General features: G+C 59.6%; 1 protein-coding gene across 24 annotated transcripts in view; it reads right to left on the bottom strand.

The window, feature by feature from the left end:
* Positions 1-17611, bottom strand: part of PHLDB1 (pleckstrin homology like domain family B member 1) — a 47724-nt gene that overhangs the window by 19855 nt on the left and 10258 nt on the right. For 8 of the 24 annotated variants that reach the window (XM_049713000.1, XM_049713005.1, XM_049713004.1 and 5 more), the window contains 7 exons: positions 10608-10733; positions 7573-8921; positions 4857-5138; positions 4168-4308; positions 3918-4055; positions 1087-1326; positions 679-834 (listed from right to left, as the gene is read on the bottom strand). In XM_049713000.1, coding sequence (XP_049568957.1) covers positions 679-834; positions 1087-1326; positions 3918-4055; positions 4168-4308; positions 4857-5138; positions 7573-8921; positions 10608-10733 — 2432 coding nt within the window. Of the gene's footprint in view, positions 1-678; positions 835-1086; positions 1327-3917; positions 4056-4167; positions 4309-4856; positions 5139-7572; positions 8922-10607; positions 10734-13426; positions 13608-17611 lie in introns of those variants that run through there. The other 16 variants (XM_049713010.1, XM_033434476.2, XM_004273330.4 and 13 more) reach the window with 9 other exon arrangements.

Here is a 17611-nt window from a genome sequence, read left to right as displayed (position 1 = left end):
TGTGCACGGACACTCAACTCTCAGCCACAGGTGTGTGGGCCGCCTGGCTCCTCCCCCTTCTCCTCACCCACACCTTCCTAACCCTTGCTTAACACAAGCCTCCTCCCAACTTTACATCCCCGCCCCAATACCCTGTCCTGGTCTGGCTGAGATCAGGAGACATCAGAGCATCTGGAGCTCCAGAACCAGCCAGGATGCGATACCAAATCCCCTTGTTTTACGGCTCAGCTGAGCCAGGGCTGGGCCAAGGCTGGAACCCAGGTGATGCCTTTCTAGTACCCGTGGCAGGCTCTAATATCCAGATCTCTGGTCTTTGTATGTGTCCCAGCACTTCCATCAGAGAGCTCTACAAGGGCAGGAGCAAGTCTCCTCTTCAGCGCCCTCCTCCATCTCCGTTTCTCCCTGCCCTGCCCAGCCAGGGCCCAGCTCTGAATGTGAGCCCAATCCACTTTCCAAGGGAGGACTGGGGGGAGTCAGAGCTTAATAACAATAGTTATTGTTCACCGGGTGCTTACTATGATCATGTCCTATGCTGTCTTCACACACATCATCTCCTTTATCGCTCACAACAGCCTGTTATTGTTCTTGTTTTACAGATGAGGAAACCGAGGCTCAGCAAGGTGAAGTCAAGCCGGCACTGCGAGCCTCGCGGCAGGGGTGGGGGCCGGGGGGGCGCACCTTCCTCTTGGCGATGCTCCGGAGCAGCTCGGCCTTGCTCCGGAGCAGCCCTTGGCCAGCCAGCTCGCGCTCCTCCTCCACGCGGCTCTCCCGCTCCAGCTGCTGGAACTCCAAGTCTTCAAAGAGCTTTGTCTCAGTCTCCAGGGCTTCTGCCTCCTTGAACGACAGTGACAAAGGGGATCGGGTGGTGCTCACGATACCACTCTGCGCCTGGAAGGCCAGTTCACAGAGGTGAGACTTCTGGGGGCTGGACCCGGGGAAACGGAGGAAGGGACCTGCCCCCACCCCGCCCCCTTTCCTCCGCTTGGCTCTGCCCCTTTGCCGGGCAGCGCTGCCTGCAGTAGCAGAAAGGAGAACCTCCACCCCCACCCCAACCCTTCCCTGTCCCCTCCAAGCCACAACACGGACCCTGTCGTCCGGCAGGTACTGCAGGGCCCAGGCGGTCCCGGCCCACCGCTCCTCTCTTCCGGGCGGGCGGCCCTCGGGGGCGGGGAGGGGGCGGGGGCTGGTGAAACTGACCCTTCTCAGCTGCTCCTGTAACTGTTCCCGCACTGACTCGGGGCAGTTATCGAGCTGCGTCTGGAGCTCGGCGTAGAGCGCCTGGCGGGCCTCCAGGTGCCTCCGTCCCGCGGCCAGCTCCGCCCTCTCCTGGTCGCCGGAGGGGGAGGGGGCGGGCACAGGGGAGAAACAGAACACACACTCCTCAACTCCGGCCCGGGGCAGCGGCGGCGCGGGGCGGGGCGCAGGGAAGGGGGGTGGGGTGCGGGGAAAAGAGAAAGAAGGCGGGGAATGAAAGGAGTTTAACCAGGAGAGGAGAGAGCAAACAGGAGAAAGGGAAATAAGGAGGAAGAGGTGCAGGGTGGGAAAGGCAAAGAGCTGGGGTGTGAGACAGGACTGGAGGTGCAGGCGATGGTGTCACAGGCAGGGGTGTGGGTCCCAGGCAGAAATGTTGGTCTCTTGGAGTCCCTTGAACTAGAAAGGTTTGGGCAAGTCCTAGGAAGAGGCCCTCTGTTTTCTCTCCAAACCAGTCAAAGACAAAGCTGGTTCCACATCACAAACACGGAGCCTCTAGCTGCTGTTCCTCCCCCTCTTCCGCTTCCCAGAGACCAAAATTTAACCCTGGGAAAAGGGTAGAGTTGGTGGGGATTAAATCCAGGGGTTGGGTGTGAATTGGGAGCCGAGGATGTTAAAGCTACAGCCGTGCAGTGGAGGGGACCCCAACCCAACCCCCTTGGCCTCCCCACCTCCTGCCCAGGGTGGGGGTGGGGTGCTGGCACTGCAGGCTGAACTTCAGTAGGATGAGGGTTGCAATTAGTTCGGCCCGTTGCCATGGTAATAGGAGCCCCAGGAGTGGGTACAGAGAGGAGGTGGATGGCTCTGTCTGGGGCGAGATGACACCTCTGAGGGTGGGAAGGGGGGATGCAGGGAGGAGCTGGTGAGTCACCCCTCCGAAGGACAGGCAGAGGAGAAACTGTGATTACTGATCTCAAAGCCAGAATGGGGCCATGGGCTGGGCGCTGGGGAGGGAAGCTGAGGGAACCTTCCCCACTGCCACCACCACCGTGGCCACCACCATCACCACCTCCACCTCAAATAACTGGGCCCAGAGAGAAGGCAAAGTCCATGCCTCCAGGCAATGCCAGGTCAATGAGAAATGAGGTTAGACAGGTTCCTGCTGAAATGCTGAGCTTCACCCTGGAGTCCCTGTGCTGAACCCTGCCTCTGTCCCCCCTCCACCCCACGCCCCCATCCTCATCCAGGAGAGGAGGACCTGATCAGTCCAGTTTCTGAGGTCCAAGCACTTCCCCATGCTTGGACTCAGCCTTTGCAATACCCTATGTTCTGAATGGATCAGGGGTGGGAGTGGGGAGAGACCTACCCCTTCCCACCCTCTAGTTGGAGTATCTGAAATTGGGAAGCCCCAGAGGAAAGCTAGGAAGGGTAGCCACTGTGTGGCAGAGAGCCCCTGTCCGTGCCCTCCCCAGGCCATGCCACCACCACTGGACCTCCTCGTCCCTCCACTCAGGAGGGAAGACAGGTGACGACAGCCCGCCTCTCCTCTGTGCAGGAAACTGCAAACAGTCTGTGGAGGCCGCACCCTGGCTTTTCCAAATGAGAGGAGCTCTTTGGACCGAGAGGCTCCTCGGCCAAGCATTTCCCCCAATTTTGTACCCCTCCTGCCAATGCCCCACTGAGCAAAGTGGAGCTGTGCCCCCTGCCCATTCCTTTCTGATCAAAACCCTGGGGTCCCACACCAAGAACGGAAGGAGGCAACATTAGAGGGGAGGGGCCAAGGGCACAGGGGTGCCCGTGGAGTTAGTGCAAAAGCAGGCACGGCTCAGCCCTGCCTGGGTGGCACTGGCAGTTAGGGACATGCAGAGAGCCCAGGACAGTGATTAGAGGGGGCGTTAGTGCAGGCCTGGTTGGTAAGCATGGAGTTAATTTGGCACAGAATTTGGGAGTGTGGTTTTGGGGTCCAGAGCCAAAGCTCCAAAAAACAGGGTGGGAGGGTCACAGAACTGTTAAGAGCTTCAAAACTGAGGGGCCGGAGGAAGACACTCTCAAAAAATCCAGGAGGAGAATTAATTCTTGGAAAAATACTGTCAAGTCCAGACATAGGTGGCCCCTCTCCACTTCGGAGCTTTTGGCACGTTGTTGGACATCTTGGGCGTGGCTGACACGGCCCCTGTGGGATGGAGCGGCCCCAGCAGGCTGGCACGAAATCTGAAAGGGCCAGGGGCAGGAGCTGGGACCATCTGGGATGGGAGGCTGCAGATCCTGAAGGCTCAAGGGAAACAGAGACCTGAGGGCCATCTCCCAAAGACCACATCCTGAGCACCGGAGCCACGCTTGGAGGCGGATGTCCTCCAGATGCAGACACCCAGACCTGAATCACTCCCCAGCACCAGTGCCTTGGGCCGTGCTCACCGCCCAAGAAGGGGCTTCGGCACTTCCTAGAAGGGGCACGAAGGGCCTAGAATGGCAGGCACCCAGGCACCCAGATGTAGAACAGAGACCCAGGCAGAGGAGACCCCAGACACCAGCCCAGACCCTGGCAGCGCCCTCCAAGCTGGTACTTTCCATGGAGAATAAGGCCCCCTGCCCCTGGAGGGGCCCAGAGACCAGCCGGGCTGCAGGATGAACAATGAGGTAAGAGGTTAGGGGCCCCAGAGAAGGCATCTCTCCTCTTCTCCCAGGCCACAGGTGCCCGGCACTGAGCCAGGCCTGGGGTGGGTTACCTTGTCCCTCTCCTTTTGGATGCCCGTCTCCAAGGTCACCAGCTTCTCCTGCAGCTGGTCCAGCGCCTTCTGCTCCTTCTGCAGCAGCGCGCGCTCTGCTTCCCTCTCCCCCTGCAGCAGTGCCTGCTCCATTTCAGCCTGGAGGCAACAGCAGGGTCCACGTCAAGGCCACTCAAGGCAGCTGGACTCGGGCCACTCTGGGGCCATCACTGTGCCCGGGGAGGAGCCCAGCCAGGGCCCTCGCTCTCACCTCTCGGGCCGACTCCTGCAGCTGCTGCTCCAGCTCCTTCACCCGGACTTTCAGCTGCCCCACTCGCCCCAGCACCTGAGCCCGCTCCTCTTCCAGGGCCAGCACCTCTCCCTGGAGCTTGGCACTAGGTGCATCTTCGTGCTGGAGGGGAGGGGAGCCATCAGCTAGGGGAGCCTCTAGAGTCTTCCAGGATGAGACTACGGAAACGGATCCCCATTTCTCAGGGTGCTTGGAAGGGGCAGCTGGACTGAGATAGGAGGAAGCTCCCCTCCCCGCACAGGGAGCAGTACAGCTTGGCTGAAAGTAACAGACTCACCACCGGGTGCCAGGCCCGGGTGGGGCGCCAAGGAAAGCCAGGTCGTAAAGCATATTTATAGCTTGGGAAACTCATCAACACCTCCCCCTCTTCCTTGCCTCCTCTTTTTTTTTTTGGCCCTGCTACTGGATACAAGGGACCTTAGTTTCCGGAGCAGAGATCGTGGAACCCACACGCCCTGCGCGGAGTCTTAACCAGTGGACTGCCAGGGGAGTCCCGCCTCCTCATTTCTACACCCTGATGTCGGCCCAAACTTCATATACTTCCCCCTCGCTGGGCCTTGGCATCCACCACACACGCGTGCCTCCTCGGCCTGCGGCAGGCCACCCCGCGTCCCACCTCCTGCTGGGTCCCACCTCCTGCTGGGTCCCACCTCCTGCTGGGTGCTCTCCGTGCTACTGCACTCCTCCTTGAGATTCTCCTCATCCGAGCGCTCCACAGTCTCCCACAGGCATTGGGTGGCACCTCCAGGCTCCTCGTTGCTCCGCGCAGAGGCCCCAGTGCCCCCCACAAGGCCTCGTGAGGGCCTCCGGCCGGCCAGAGCCAAGGCTGCGGCGGCCTCCCCGATGCTGGGCAGCTCCCCGGCCTCAGGTCCCCCGTCGGCCCGGCTGTACTCGGCGCATAAATTCAGGATGGTCTCCAGGCGCTGTCGTTCCTGGGGAGGGTGGACAGAGCAGGGTGTAAGGGGAGGAGGCTGGGTCCCAGGAGGGCTAGAGCCAGGCATGGTGTCCCGTCAGGAGAGAGGACTAGGACACTAGGGGCTCGGGGTCAGAATCAAGTCAGGAGAGCCCAGAGCCCAAGGTCTGGGGAGGCAGAGGGAAGGAGGGTGGGTGCCCCAGAGGCGGGCACGAGGAACCGGGCTGTCGTGCCACCTGCCCACGCGGCCAGCCCCTCCCGTCTTCCTGCTTCCTCTCCCTTCTCATTCTGTCCCAGGGTGGGCTTCCTCGTGAACACACAGGGACACACCCAGACGCACCCAGAAACACATGCTGGTAGGCAGGTAAAGAACACAATGAGACACAGATAAACACGCAGGTGTTCATGCTGACATGGATACACGTAGATCCAAAGACACCTGGGCCCACAGAGACACCGCCGCATATCAGCACTGACACACAAAGACACAACACGTACCCCGGGCCTGTATTAACAGGCAGCTACGCACAAACACACCAGTCCTGACATGCACAAACGCACACTGGCACACACACGGATAAACACAGTCTAGCACACAGACAGGTGGGCACCGACCCACACAGGCAGGGCCGGAACACAGACCCAGGGGCCCACAGGGACCTGACACAGGTTTACACAAAGATGTGCTTAGCATGTATACACCCTGCCCGAGAGGCCTGGGCCACAGCCCTCCTCATGCCCATCTCAGCTCCAGTCACCCTCTGGCAGCCCCTGGCTCCTTCCCAGCAGGCCGCGCAGCTGCCAGCACTTGAATGCCTGGGCCCAGGTGTCAGTGCTCTGTGGCCCGGCTGCTGCATCCGCCCCCTTCCCACACAGCCCACCCAGATACCTCCCAGGGGCCTAAGAAGGTGAAGGAGGGATAGTACTCCAGACTTGGGGCTTCCCCCAGACTCTCTCTGTGGTCCCTCAACCTCTGGTGTCTCTCACCAGTTTGGCCAGGACCCCCCAGACACTTACCCAGCTTCCCTCCTGCTGCTTACCCAGTTCCATAGCAAGAAAACCAGGAACAGAGTCTCAGCACCCAGGAGGCTGGGCCAGTGCCCCGCCCCTGCCCCAGGACCAAGATAAGCAGCCAGCCCGGTGGAGGTGGGAGGGGCAGGGCAGGCAGCCTCCAAGATTTAAAGTGACAGGTGGGGCAGGTAAGGGCTGGGGAGGCACGTGGCGCGGGGCAGGGGAGGGGGCGGGAAGGCTGAATGGAGTTGAGGGAGGCTGGCCCCACCACTCTGCCTGTGCCAGGTTCACTGCCCCCTCTCCAGGATGAGACCCCAGCGGGGGGCAAGCACTCTTGTCCAGGCCAGGCAAAAACAGAAGATATAGTAACTTAGAAGACTGGGGGTCCTGCCTCATCCCTCCCGGACCCAACACAGACACAAGGTCCCACACCCTCACCTCACCCAAAGCTGTCCCAACCTCTTCTGAAAGGGCTCCAGGCAAACCTCCTCAGTTCCGATTCTCCTCCTCAAACCAATCTCAGTGTCCCTGGGCCCCCAGGAACCCCTTTCTTCTGCTCGCAAGGGAAAGAGGGCAGAATCTATTTTCCTGTGCACGTGCTACAGCGTGGACACACCAGCCAGCGCCCCTCAAGCTCCCTGCTCTATCTGGGGAATCCCAGCCCCCACCCAGCTCAGATGCCATCTCCAGGACAGCTGCCCAGAACCACACCCAGCCCCCAAAGGCACCCACATGTGTGCACATGCACACACACACACACACACACGCACACACACACACCAGCACACATAATTACTATCACACAGACTGACCTGGATCAGCCAGGGGCTGCCCATCCTGTTCTCTTCTTCTCCCCCTGCCACCCCCATTTCCAGATGATCCAGCATGGGCCAGGATGAGCAGCCCCCACCCATTTATAGAGGCCAAAGAGAAGCAAGAAAGAAGGACCAGAGGCTTTTCTAAAGAATAAGCCTTGGAGAGACAGGAGACGTGGGTTCCAATTCCAGCTCTGCCAGAACTTGCTGTGTGACCTTGCACAAACCCATTCCCCTCTCTGGGCTTCAGCCTTCTAATCATTGAGACCTGCTTCTCAAACTGAGACGTACAAAGCTTCATCATAAACGTGGTATGTTTTCCTAGAGCTTCACTGTGTTCAGCTACATAATGTGAAACTTCTTTTATACATGAAAACAAACACTGTGTTATGGAATAAATGCAAAGTGAGCATGAATTTGAAATAAGGCCTTAGAGACGTCAAAGAAAGTTCTTGTTCAGGGCACCAGAGCCTTGAGATACTGGTCACTACGGTGTATCCCGGAAGTGGAGAAGCTTGGGAAGCCCAGGCCCTGTCCACGGGCCCCTCCCTCCCTGCCAGCTGGCCCGCCCACACCCTGGCAGAGCCCCTGTCATGGATGCCAGCAGCCTCCCTGGCATCCGCTCACCAGCCTCTCCATCTCCTGCTCCCGAAGCCGCTCTTGGCGCTGCCGCCGGTGGTACTCCAGGAGGTCATCCTCGTTGTCACTGATCTCTGTGATGCTATTTTTCCGCTCCCGAGTGACAGGCAACCGCAAGTCCCCGCTGGAGAGCTTCCTCTGGGCACGGGGGCTCTGGTGGGGTGAAGCCCCAGTCAACGAGCCCAGACTATAAGCCGGGCTCAGCCTGCCACTGAAGCTGCCCTTGCGGGGTGCCAGGGACTCCCCTAGTGTGGGTGAGGGGCTCCGTGTCCTACGGCCCCGCGCCCCCAGCGTCACAGAGAAGTCCTCTGGTGAAGCCCCATGGGCTGCCCAGCGCCGGGGTCGGGGACTCTCTGCCACTTCCCTGGTTAGTTTGGGATCTGGGGTGGTCCGGGCGGGCATGGGGGAGAGAGCCCTTCGGGACAGAGATGGGCTCAAGGGAGGCAGTTCTCTCATACTGTCCAGGCCCCGCCGGCCTAGGCGGGGGCTCTCGGGAGGTTGCAGGGTGCGGGTAGCGGACCCATCGGAAAATGTTCGGCCCACCAGCTGGCGTGAGGGGCTGGTTGTCAACACCCGCTCAGTGCCCGGCAGCTCCCGGAAAGGGCTGGGAGGGCGGTCCTGGAGCGTGCCAATCTTGTTTCGAGGAGCAGGGACTGGTGGCTGGAACTTGGGGCTGCCAGGAATGCTGGTGGGTTGGCCACGGGCACCGGAAGCCTGGTATTCACTCAGGCCAATCGCCACCAGGGGCAACTGCCCCCCCGCCCGGGGGCTCTCGGTGGCTCTGCAGGCCACTGCCAAGACAGTGGCTGCAGGGCTGTCTGTCCGCAGACCTCGGAGGCCAGGGCTGGGCGGCCTCTCGTGACCCCCCTTCCTGCCCAGCCGGGGGCTCTCAGAGGGGCGAGCACCACTGGGTCGGGACTGTGAGGGCTGCAGGGCCAAATGGTAGCTAGAGGACCGGGCAGGCACCAGGGGGGGCATGGAAGGGGCTGGCTCCTGCCCACTGGGGGAGTGGCTGGCACAGCTCCCACTGCTGGCTGGTGAGGAGAGCGGAGAGAAGGCTGGAGAGGTGTTCTCATAGCTGGAGCCCACGGACATGGCGCCAGGGCTGGTCGGGGGGGACAGCAGGTAGCGGCCACCATTGGCCATCGGTGACAGTGGGGAAGTGGCGGCAGGCTTCTTGCCAGCAGCTCCAGGCTCCTCGAGCACCAGTGAGTCCATGATCTCCTGCAGGTCCTTCTCAATAGAGCTCACCAGGGAACTGTGGCTGCCACAGGCTGAGGGTCCCTGGGTTGCAGGCTGTGGGGTGTGGTTCCCGTTCACCAAGCTTTGTGATTCTGCTGAAGGAAAACGCAAAGAGGCCTCAGGACCTGGTCGGCATCTCCTAGGCCCTAGGGAGCTGCATATGCACAAGAGCGAGCACTCCCACGTCCTGCCAGCAGAACAGGGCTAGAAAGGCTCTGGAGAAGCAGCCAGGAGATCTGGGTCCCAGCGCCAGCTCCGCCACTAACCTGCTGTGCAACTTCCCCAAGTCACTTGCCCTTGGTTTTGCCGTCTGTGAAGGAAGAGGGCTCTCCTGGCTCTGACATTTTATGACTTAGGACAGAGTCGGCAACACGGCCAGGCACTCACCCTAAGACTAGGTTCCTCCCTGCCTTGGTTTCCTCAACCTCCTCAAGCTCCACTTCAGGAAGGGCAGGTGGACCTTCTGCAAAGGGCATGGGGCACGCTGGGGAGCGGGCCAGAAGTTCCGGGGAGGAGGTGGTCCCAGTCCAATAGGACATCAGGGCCTCCCAACACAGCAGCCGAGACCCAGGAAAACACATACACAGATCCTCCAGGGCTGGGCGAGGGGTGTGTGCAGCACCACTTTATCCAGTCAGAGGCAAGGGAGGGGCCTGGCCCTAAAGGCCAGTTCCTGGAAGCCAGGCTGGGCAGCAGCTAGGTGCAGCTCAGTGCCTCCAATTAGCCCGTTAAACCATGCCAGCAAGAGCCTGCCTTTGCCCTGCCCCAGCCCTTGTCAACCAACCAGGAGTCTCTGAAACCACTGCCCCAAACAGCTGAGGGAGTGGCGTGACAAGGCCAGGGTGGGAGCAGGGTAAAGCTATCCAGGGAGTGGACTGGGAACCCAAGCTTCTGAGCCTCCAAGGGCCTAGAAAGGAGAAGAAAAAGGCTTTGCAAGACTGAGTCTGGGTCCAAAATTATGGGGACTGTGTGGGACCAAAGGCAGAGGGGTTGCCGTGGATACTGGTGATCCCAGGGACCACCCATCTTTCCTCAAATCCCCAAGTGATCCATTGAAGCCACTGATGCCACCCTGCTAGGTGCACCTGACACACATGTCCACCTGTCCCAGTAGCACGCTGACACCTGTCATCCTACAGCCATCTGAATACCCGTGCAAAGTCTGGGGTGGCAGGCCTATAGGCAGCCTCCTGATCTGCACCCAGCCCCCTAGGCAGCTGGGCTGAGGGGGGCTGTGCTGGCTCCCTGGGACAATCACCCAACTCTCCTCTGGGGATCAATAATTCACACACAAACTGCAGCTGCTCCACTGAGACATCAGCTGGCATGGCCTGGCCTGGGGGTGGGGCAGGGCCCAAAGACATGATCACAAGCAGGTGGGACCCCCCCTCCCCGCCCCAGAGCTTACAGCAGCTCAATTGGATGCTTCCTTCTGCCCCCACAGGCCACCCTCAAGGGTGAGGCTCCCTGGTAGTGACATAAGAGGGTCAGGGTCCCAGACACCAAGGTGGCACCTTCCAGGGCAGTGGGACACAGGCCGGCACAGCCCCCCATCCCTCAGGCACATGATTCCCCAATTCCAGCTAAGCAGCACTTCTTGGATCTCTTCCAGTGGTCAGACTGCCTGGCACTCTCCACCAGTGGCCCATGGCAGGTGGCAGCAAGCCCAGATCATGGGTGTTGTCCTGCCCTGACACTGCAAGTGCGGCTGGAGTGGGCAAGGAGGAGGACTGTCCACGGGGTGCCGCCAAACTAGCCACGTGCCCCAAGTGGGTACCTACCCGGGCCAGGACTGTAGGGGGGTCCAGGGGCCCGGCCCCCTGCCGGAATCATGCTCTTCATCCACTTGGCTTCAGCCGGGTGGTTAAAGCGGAGGAAGGTGGACTGACCCAGGCACAACATGCAGCCTGCAGAGAAACCAAACGCTCGGAAGGGCAGGCAGAGCTGAGGCAGCCCTCACCCCGCAGCACCAGCGGGCTCAGCCCAGGCTCCGAAGAGTCATCCCCACCTGCACGCAGCGGCATCCACTGGCTCCACACCCGACTCCCCCCGTGCCGGAGGCCCCAGCCCAGCTCCACAGCACAGGGCCGAGGGGAAAGAGCTCTGGTTTGTAAGTCCTAGTCCTACATTTCCTTCATACTACCTGTGAGGTCTTCAGGTAAAGTCACTTCACCTCCTTGAGTCTAGTTCTCTCATCAGAAAAATGAGGACAAAACCACTGACCTTGCAGAGTTAGAAAGACAGTGCATGCCAGTGCTCTGTAAGCAGAGAAGGCTCTCCAGAGAACAGACACCCATGTGCCTCCCATCAAGATCCACCTATCTGCCACCTGGGTGGAAGGGTCAGTTTGAGAGGCAGCAACTTCCAGGATCACAAAAAAGCTCTGAGACAGGGGACAGGGAGACACCATGGATCGGTCAGATGCCCCTTCGGGGACCAGAATTCGCTTCCTTAAGAGAGCTGCCCCCCTTTCTGACAGCCAGGAGCGACCGCTACCCTCCTTCTCTCTGTCAAAGCGCTCTCTGGCCCGACATCGTCCTGCTCCTTGGTCTCCCCTGGAAGGCAGCCAAGCCTAGGCCAGTGGGCCCAGCCTCAACCAAGCACATTCCCAGGCAGTAGACACAAGCCCAGTCCTGCCCAGGAAGTGTGAGTGCATGGAGGGGGGAGGGCAGGTGGGAGCCAGAAAATGTAGCCAGGGGCACCGGGAGTGTGCACGGTGACAGGTGTGCGCACCGCGCCTAAGCCTGTCTGGCAGAACTCCTCCTCCCGGCCACACCAGGTGCTAGAGGGCTTCTGCACAAGATGCTCTGTTGGGAGAAGCCAGAGACCTGGTGGTCTCTACCACCCACTCTTCCAATTTGTCCATGTCCTTGGCCCCTGGCCCCAGGCTCCTCTCTACCCTATCTGGTGCCACTTGGCACCCCAAGCTTCATGCCAGTCTGAGCTAAGACTGGCAGGGAAGTCTACATTCCTGGACGCTGAGACAGTTCAGCTCAGGCAGGCCACAAGGGCATGGGGCATCCCAGACCACGTGGGTACCTTGGCCGCCCACTGAGGCGCTCAGGAGCCTGTTGGGGGGCCCTGGGCATTGCCACGGAGGGGGGCTAGCAAGCTGAGAAGCCCATAGCAGACAACATAGTAGACAAAACCACCCACTTCTCTGGCAAACCCACGGGCCCTCCCAGGCAGGCACCAACAATTCTAAAGGCTGATGGGTGGTTAGGAAAGGAGGGAGCCTTCCCTGCCAAGCCACCAATCAGAGGCGCTGATCACAGAGTAATCATAACCGGAATAAATAAGAGCCAGCCACACTGTCCACCTAATTACAGCCACAGCTGTTTCAGAAAGAACCCTGCATTCCCCGCCCCCTCCTTTCAGCCATTTAACAAGCTAATTAATGATGAGTTTGCAGGGTCTAGACAGACCCACTCAACCCTAGGTTGACGGGGGGCAGGGAGGGGGGGCGGGGCAGATCAGGAGCCTGACCACATAGTCCAGACTGGGAAGGAGGTGGGGAGTCTGGGTGGATTCCAGCCCATCAGTGCCAGGCCCACTCAAGGAGGCTGTGGGCACCTACGGACCCCGACCCCGGCCCTGGCCCCTATAGCTGTGAGTTCCCTGCCCCTCACCCTCCTCTATACAAGGGGTGTGGCTATGCTGCCTCTGGGGCTATAAATAGGTGATGCCAGGCAGCAGAGCTGGATCTGTATTAATAGAGCGGGCAGGAGGGCAGCGGGACTGACTGCAGCTCAGCTCCTGCCCAAATTAACTTTCTATTTGCACTCAGGGGCCCCAGGCATGGCCCCAACTCTGGTCCCATGCCCCCAGGGGCCTGGCAAGCCTGTTTCTGGGAAGAAACCTCCTCTCTGCCCACTCCTGCCCCACACCTCCAAAGGTCAGCCCACTCACGAAACCCAAGAACCCCTTCTCATCCAGGCAAAGTTGTGTCTGTGCCCCTCCTCCCCAAAGGGGCTCAGGGCCGAGCTGTGTGCAGGTGGGTGCACATCTGGAGGGAAAAAAACAAACGGGGCAAAAGAGAGGGTGGATCCTATCTCTGAGAGATGCAGGGGGGAAACACTACACACAAACACACTCTCATCCCGGCTCACACACATACACACTCAGAAACACACAGACACACAGATATAGGCAGACAGCCTCACACTCAGAGCGACAGTCACTGCCCTGCTGGCCACACAAATAGAATGAACTGGCCAAAAGGAGGCTGGGGCGAAGGGAAGATGGGAGGAGGGGCCTTGGCTCCTTCCATCCGAGACCCCTCTGAGCCGTAACACAGGCTCCGCTCATCCTAACCAGGACCCCTCAACCCCGTAGAGAGGCAGGTCCCACGGAGGGGACCGCCTAGTGCTGGGGAAAATGAAGTCTGCCCCGCTGAGGAGTGGCCCCAGCCCAGGCGCCCCACTTAGATATGTTCAGGGCTCACACACACGATCGAGCCTCACGGCCTCAAGCTCCCAAGCGGGGCCAGGGACCCGATCCCCCTCCTCGCACGCTTCCCCACCCCCTCCACGCCCCTCCCAGCCCGAGCTGCTCCGCGCCCTGCTGCCGGGGCTGCGGCCGCCGGGGGCTGAGGACTCACCACCGAATCCGGACCTCCGGACCGCTCGCCCCTGCTAGCTCGAGCCTTCCAGGTCCCCGGCCCGCCCCGGGCCTTTGGAGAGGCGGGCCGACCTCCCGCGCCGCCGGCTCCGGGCTCGGAGCAGCGAGCGGCGAGGCAGCGAGCAGCCACCAATGCCCGGGGAGGGGCGGGCCGGCCACTGGCGGCGGGGGAAGGGAGCCCGGGAGGGAGGGACAAAGGAGAGGAGGAGGGGAAGAGGAAGTGATGGAGGAGAGGAGAGGAGAGGGGAGCGGGATGGAGAGGGCGGGGCGGGGCGGGGCGGGGGAGATGCGGGGAGGGAGCCAGCTCAGAAGTCCTGAGCCCGGGTCAGGAGTAGAAGTGGGGCAAGGAGGAAAGGTTCCAGGGAGATGACAGAGAGAAGGACAGGTGAGAGGTAGATACAAAGGCCAGAGGGTGAAGAGCCAGGAGGCAGAAGTAAGGGGAATTGGGGTCTCACTGAGACCCCTCTGTGGCCAGAAGCCACCAGAGGCCTAGGAGGGGGCCGGCCCAGCCCCTGGCTGGTCACTCTGGGCCAGTCACACCCTCTGGCCTCGGGTTCCTTATCAACAGAGTGAGGAGGCTGGCTTGATGACAGCAGAGGTTAAGCTCTGACAGTCCATGGCTCCATATATTAGAAGAGTGAAACTCCTGGGAATCCAGCTAAGTCACTGGGTCCAGCTCTGGCCCTCAGTCTGCCACCATGACAAGTGCAGGCCAAGGCAGTGCTGTGTGCAGTGTGCGCAGCACTGAGCCCGGCCCCTGTCTCCACCCTAAACACCTCCTCCTTTGCCCCCCTTACCCCCACCCTCCCAGCAGTTCACCTCGCCCCATGACCCACACTGGACCAAGGCCCTGCCTCTTCCAAGCCAGCCCACTTCCCTGGGGCTCCAGAAGCCAACCCACCTCCTTCCAACCACAACCACCGGTCGTGCTAGCCCCGTAAAGAGCTCTTTCACCCCAAGGAGGTACCCTTCCCATCTGCAAACAGTGCCAGCCGCCTCTGGAGCCCCCAGGACCTGGCTGAGGTTCTGGGCCAGCCAAGTACCTACCACCCAGCCTGGGTCCCAGAAAGTTCCTCTCATTCCAGGGACTGGCCTCTGGACACCAGAACCTTAAGGGACACACTGTGTTCTCTCAGACGTCTTCTGTATGCTCAGTGCTCACGTAGCCCCACACACTTTCTCCCAGGTACACACCAACACCTGCTCAGTCACACAGACACCACTCGGCCGTGCATACTCTAAATCACACAGACACCCCAGTTAAACACGTCCTGTCTCCCACACACATTTATTCTCAAACATACCACCCCTCAGGCACCAGCCCCTCTCTTGGTTATACCCTCACTCAGGCACAGATAACCTTTCACTCAGTCCCCAGAGAGACTCTGAAGTCAAAAGTCAGCCTCCTTAGAGAAACAGTCAAACAATTTTTCCACCCTCACTGAACTCCTACCCACCCAGCCATACTACACACACACACGCACGCACGCACGCACGCACGCGCGCACGCGCGCACGCCCCCGCGCACTCATATACTCACATACAGCTTACTCCCCTGCTGAAGGAAAAAGGAAAACCATATAGGGTCAAATGCAAAATAGGGGGAGGGTTTAAAAAAAAAAAATCTCCTCAGGAAATGTGATTCATCAGTCTGGAAACTGTGACGGCCAGCTGGACAGACCCAGACGGACACAGAGGATACCGCCAGGGAGAAATGGGGCAGGAGGCAGACACAAAGAAGTGGGGAGCTAGGAGCATTTGCTTTTTCTCTCCTTCCTTTGAGCTTTATTAGTCAAGATCTTTATCAGTCTTATAACAGAGGACAGTTGGAGGCGTCACTCCCATTTTACAGAAGGAATAACTGACAGCTGTGTGGAAGAGGAAGAGGCTCAGTGTCCTGGATCCCAGAGGGAGGCAGCTGGATAACTCAGGAATCCTGGCTCACCAGCCACATTCCAGGGAGCCTCCCTGCTGGCCCTCAGAGAAGCCCCTGCCCACCAAGGAGGCGCCTGGGGAGTGAAGGAGACTCCAACGAAGGGCTGGCAGTGAATGCTGGGAGAGGATGAGGACCTTCTGTCTAGACAGCCTGGTCCCTGAGCTTCATGGCTTTCCGGGCCCTTCCCTACTTGGTCCCCTCCCAGATCTTTCATGTGGTCTGGCGATGTGGTCTCGGGGCGGGACAGCCTAGACCCAGATATGATATTCCTCCTCATTTCCTTGGTCCTCTTCCTAGCTCCACCTCTTGTTCTGTAGAGAGAGGGCAGCGTGGGATGTCCCGGGATACCCGGGGATAGGACTGAAAGCAGGATCTTCCTGGCCCCCATGTCCATAGCTCTAGCTAAAGGTTGGCATCTGTTTTCTGCCTGCTTCCCCCCACCCCCTGGCCAGGCATATTCCTGCTGGAAGAGCCTGTCACTGCCACCCTGCTCGTGATGACGTGTGCCTCTCCAATTGCCTATGGCTGGGCCCAGTGCCCAGAATGATGCATCCAAAGCCCGGCCCAGCCAGAGAGGGCTCCTTGTTATTTCTAGGGTAGCCCTCTGTTTTTCAAAGAGGGGGGTCCCCCCTACAAGGCTGGATCGGGGAAACAAGACAGGGAAAATGATCCTCTTGCATATACGCCCACAGATAGGCACGTGGCCAGTGAGTTCTCATATCCTCACAGGCGCACACACGGACTTCGTTACCATCAGCCCTGAGTTCACCCCTGCCCCCAACTTGAACACTCTGATCCATAAACACAAGGAAAGACACAAACACAAAGATACACAAGCCCAGAGGCACAAACACATCCGGAGATACATAAACACACTCCAGTTACACAGACACATAGAGATAGCACATGCACCCCCGAGCCACCCAGTTTCCAGGGAAACGCGCTCCCAAGAATGTCCGGAGTGGGGCCAGGCAGGGCTGGGCTTGGTGCCTTGCTCCAGAGATGAGACAAGGAAACCCTCAGCTCCTGGAGCCCAGGGGAGGGGTAGTGCTGGGGAGAAGAACACCCGTTCCTTTGTGCCTCTGCCTACCCCTCCCCAGGCTGCCAAGCTTCTGAGACAGGCGAGCCTAGACAAGGCAGCTATGGGGGTGGAAGGGAGCGAAAGGGAAGGGGGTTTAGGGTCAGGAGAGAGTGGGAGGGTACATAGTTGGCAGGGTGGGCTTTTGCCTGGGCAAGAGTTGGGGGTCACTTGGGCCACAGGAAATGCCTAAGAATTCCATCTTGGCCCAGGCCCTCCCTCTTCTCAGGGAGCTAAATGCTGCCCTGGGAAGACCAGGCAAGAGAGGCCTACAGAGCATCGGTTCCTCCACCCTGCTCACAACGCACAGGGGAAGAAAATTCTTGCTCATGAACGTGAGGGATTTGGGGCTGGGCTCTTTCTCCAGCCTTCTTTGAACTCTGCCTCTGCCTCTCCTTGCTGTTCTACTATCTCACTTCCACGTACCCAAATCTTGGGGAAGATGCTCTCTTTGAGATGGAAGAGTACGGTCAGGAGCCAGATGGCATCACAGCCAAAGCCTCAATTTATGGGGGTTCCTCCTCTATCTGGAGTCAGAGAAGCCCTGGAGGAGATGAGGGCCTGTCTGCTGCTGCTCCTGGCAGACCTGTCTCCCTGGAGTCAGTTGTCCCCCTGACACTCCCAAAGGCAGGAAGGTTGGGTCTCCTGGGTCAGCCCTGAAGGGAGAGACCCCAAGAGGTGTGAAGAGAAGGAGAGAGGGAAACAGTGGAGTGGGTGGGATTTCCACTACAAAGGAGCTTCCAGCCAGTAGGAGGTAAGAGTCCCAAGAAAACACTGCCAGGACACGGGTCCTCCTACTTAGAGCCAGGCTTAGTCCAAAGCTCCATCCTCTACCCCCCACCCAAATCCACTTTTGTCATCCCCCTAATACGGTGCTTCACTGTATACATTGATGTCCAGGGCAAACACACCTGGTTTATCAGAGTGCTACCTGGCCAACCCCTTACCTGCCTGGTCACCATAGTAACCGGAGGCCCAGTTTTTAGAGCTCCCTTACACAACGGAATGGCCTGTTGCTTTGGGAAACAGGGTGGTAACCATATTCATGACCCAAAAGCTACTGTCAACAGTGTTTTAACAGGAGTGAGCGTGTCCTCAGATTCTGCCATCAGATTTTGCCCTTGTCCCATCGCCATTGTCCTCAGCAGCTC

Source organism: Orcinus orca, chromosome 8 (assembly GCF_937001465.1).
Source record: "Orcinus orca chromosome 8, mOrcOrc1.1, whole genome shotgun sequence".
Lineage (NCBI taxonomy): Eukaryota > Metazoa > Chordata > Mammalia > Artiodactyla > Delphinidae > Orcinus > Orcinus orca.
Note: the sequence above shows the minus strand (reverse complement) of the source record. Positions and strands in the feature narration are given on the sequence as shown.